The sequence below is a fragment of the Homarus americanus genome, unplaced genomic scaffold (assembly GCF_018991925.1).
Source record: "Homarus americanus isolate GMGI-L3 unplaced genomic scaffold, GMGI_Hamer_2.0 scaffold51666, whole genome shotgun sequence".
NCBI classification, from domain to species: Eukaryota; Metazoa; Arthropoda; class Malacostraca; order Decapoda; family Nephropidae; genus Homarus; species Homarus americanus.
In genome coordinates this window covers 1-3,112 of record NW_024715183.1, presented here as the reverse complement: position 1 = coordinate 3,112, position 3,112 = coordinate 1, and the positions used below count along the sequence as shown (strand labels likewise).

The following is a 3,112-nucleotide window of genomic DNA, read 5'->3' as shown; positions in this document are numbered from 1 at the left end:
CTTATTTTTGGTATCATGCATAACCTTTGTTCCCTAGTGTAGTGTTTTAAGCCATGCTAAGAGGTGCGCAAATGTTGGTGTACCATTATTGATTGTGTTTGTAGTGTTGGAGGGAATAGAAGTGTCACTCTTTTACAGTGCGTCTCATTTACCCCAATCACAGGTGCTAACTTTCCACGGGTCACGTAGAATATTTTTTTTTAAATTAATAGTGTTTGTGCTGGTTCTGGTATTTCTTTGAGGGGCGTTCGCACTGCATTACCATCCACTTACACAAAAACCCCAACTATTTAAGTGAGGGAATTCCGACCTGTTATATATATATATATATATATATATATATATATATATATATATATATATATATATATAACATCAACCTGCCAGGATTAGAACCCACGGCCCACGAGCCCATAACTGTGACCGGGGAACACTAACCGCTGGACCACCAGTATACTAAAGGCAGTCCTAGATTCTGTTATATTTCACACAAAGCCTGTTCAACAAGCTTATGGCGTCGTGAACCTCTAATGGGGACTACCCGTATCACGTAGGTGGTGAGAGTAACGTTTTACCAAATCCGGCTTCGAAACACGAGGATCCATATATATTTCATAAGCCCAATAAACACGCGGACTTCTATATACAATCAACACCTCAACCCGCCATGATTCGAACCCGTGTGTTTATTGGGCTAATGAAATATATATATATATATATATATATATATATATATATATATATATATATATATATATATTATATATATATATTATATATATATATTATATATATATATTATATATATATATATATATATATATATATATATATATATATATATATATATATATATATATATATATATATATATATACTATATATATGCTGAAATAGAGAGACAGTCAGAATCAAAGATAGGTTGTCTTAACCAAGGAGATAGACTCATAAATGTAGATTATTTACTGAGATAGACAGATAGATTGACTGAGAAGAAATATAGACGGACTTACCTATTCGACAGACAAGCGAAGTGCCCACTGTTTGAAGCACACTTCCAAAGGGGCATTCGTAGAAGAGGGTCGAGTTCACCCAATAGGGCACCGCAGGCACGTCCAGCGTCTCATCAAGGATAATAGGCGGTATTCGGTTCCCAGCAGGGTGTACTGAAAAGTATACGTAACAAACACATCTTGAAATTATCTACGCGGGGTCACCTCATTAAGCTATGACAATAGATAAACTGTCAGATATGGCGAGTTTTTGTGTCTGAGCTTTACCGGATGTCCCGCTTATTTGTCAAATGCAAGGCTGACCTGACGTGCCCTCACCTATGAGTATGCACATGCAGTATTATAATCCAATAATACAAAAGGCAGTTAATGTGTTTAGAATAAAACAATGAGATCTGTAGCTAGGAAGACCACCTGAAGAAGCTTAAGATTCCATCAACGGTGTACGGAAAAAGTTCAAGGAATGAATTATAGTGAAGCGTGCGGCTGAGACAGACCATACTAGTGTTATTATTAGAGGACACGGTGTTAACGTCTTCAAGACACGCGTACAAACCAAAATGAAGTTTAAGAACATCTCGATGCATCTTGTAGATGTGTGGACCAAGTTACCTAAACAAGTGGTCACGTCACAAAACTTGCTTACATTTGAGAGGCGATTGAACTGGTGTGCATAATTACAGATCTCCGAGTATACTGTACTAGCCCGCCCTAGTTTGTGTCTAGATGAGGTTCTCGATATGCCGACCTGACACCGACCTGACACCATCGTCTGACATAAACATAGGGCAACAGGGAATTAAGGTTACTGCTCATTTAATAGAAATCACTTATTGGTAAGGTCAGATATAATACAATATATCGTTAGTTGATGTAAGAGTCTCTTATTCAATAGATATAATCTGACCTATTTCTGTTTTTTATGTATTTCTGAGCTTCAACAACTACAGTAAGGTCTTTTTGCACTTAAGCTTAAAATACTGTAGTTCAATAGACTAGCCAACAATTATTTTATAATTACTTAAAATACAAGTATTTATCAATGTTATAATGTGTTAATGCGCTTTACTGTAACAACAAAGATCTTTAAGTGCTTATCCTTGTTAACCAAATATAAGACATATTTATTTCAATAATATTTACACCAAAAATATTTATATAGCCCATGAAACGTTATGTAAATAATAATCACAAAGAAAATTTACAATTATTCCTTTCCTTATATAAGTTTTATATTTTCAATTTTAATGGTTGATTTCTTCAGTTATTTCGTCAGACTTTTCCATACACAAAGCTTTCACTGAACTTTGTGGTCTGTGTAACAAGTGAACTGCAGTAAACGTCTTGTGGTAACATTAACAAGTGAATAACAGAAAACATCATCAACTCACCTTCCTCAGAATTGCTGGTACTTTGCTTCTCCCCAGGCGTTCCAGTGGAAGGAGTCATGGTAGTGGAAGGATTGTTCGCAGTGGAAGGAGTGTTCGCAGTGGAAGGAGTCATGGTAGTGGAAGGAGTCGTCGTAGTGGAAGGAGTGTTCGCAGTGGAAGGAGTCATGGTAGTGGAAGGAGTCATCGTAGTGGAAGGAGTCGTAGTGGAAAGAGCGTTCACAGTGGAAGGAGTCATGGTAGTGGAAGGAGTCGTCGTCGTGGAAAGAGTCGTCGTAGTGGAAGGAGTCGTCGTAGTGGAAGGAGTGTTCACAGTTGAAGGAGTCGTCGTAGTGGAAGGAGTGTTCACAGTTGAAGGAGTCGTCGTCATGGAAGGAATCGTCCATGTGGAAGAAGTCATCATGGGGATGGTCACATTTATAATGCTGATATTCTGGCTGGGGTCTTGACAGCTGCACGTTACCTGTAATGGTCATGAGAGAACGATTGTGTGTAGGGGTATGATATGATTTTTTTTAGTGTGATTGTGCATGTACGAAAAGTCGTGACCAGAGACTAAATCCTTGTTTCCTTTGTCAAAACAAACTTCTCTCAAATTTTAAGTCGAGATCAAAATATGAATCCTGCGTAACTCTAGTTAGGTTTTATATGAAAATATTTCGCTTATATGTATTTTTATGATCTACAAGATCGTTTATAACCAGTCGGAAG

The 3,112-nt window shown here is 37.2% G+C and overlaps 1 protein-coding gene across 1 annotated transcript; it reads right to left on the bottom strand.

The window, feature by feature from the left end:
- Positions 1-1,013: 1,013 nt before the first annotated feature.
- LOC121854754 (integumentary mucin C.1-like) lies at positions 1,014-2,921 on the bottom strand (the record flags this gene model as incomplete). Its single annotated transcript, XM_042349500.1, has 2 exons — positions 2,405-2,921; positions 1,014-1,166 (listed from the first exon to the last, which is right to left on the bottom strand). Coding segments are annotated over exons 1-2 (553 nt in total), but the record flags the coding sequence as incomplete, so codon positions are not given.
- Between the last annotated feature and the right edge of the window lie 191 nt (positions 2,922-3,112).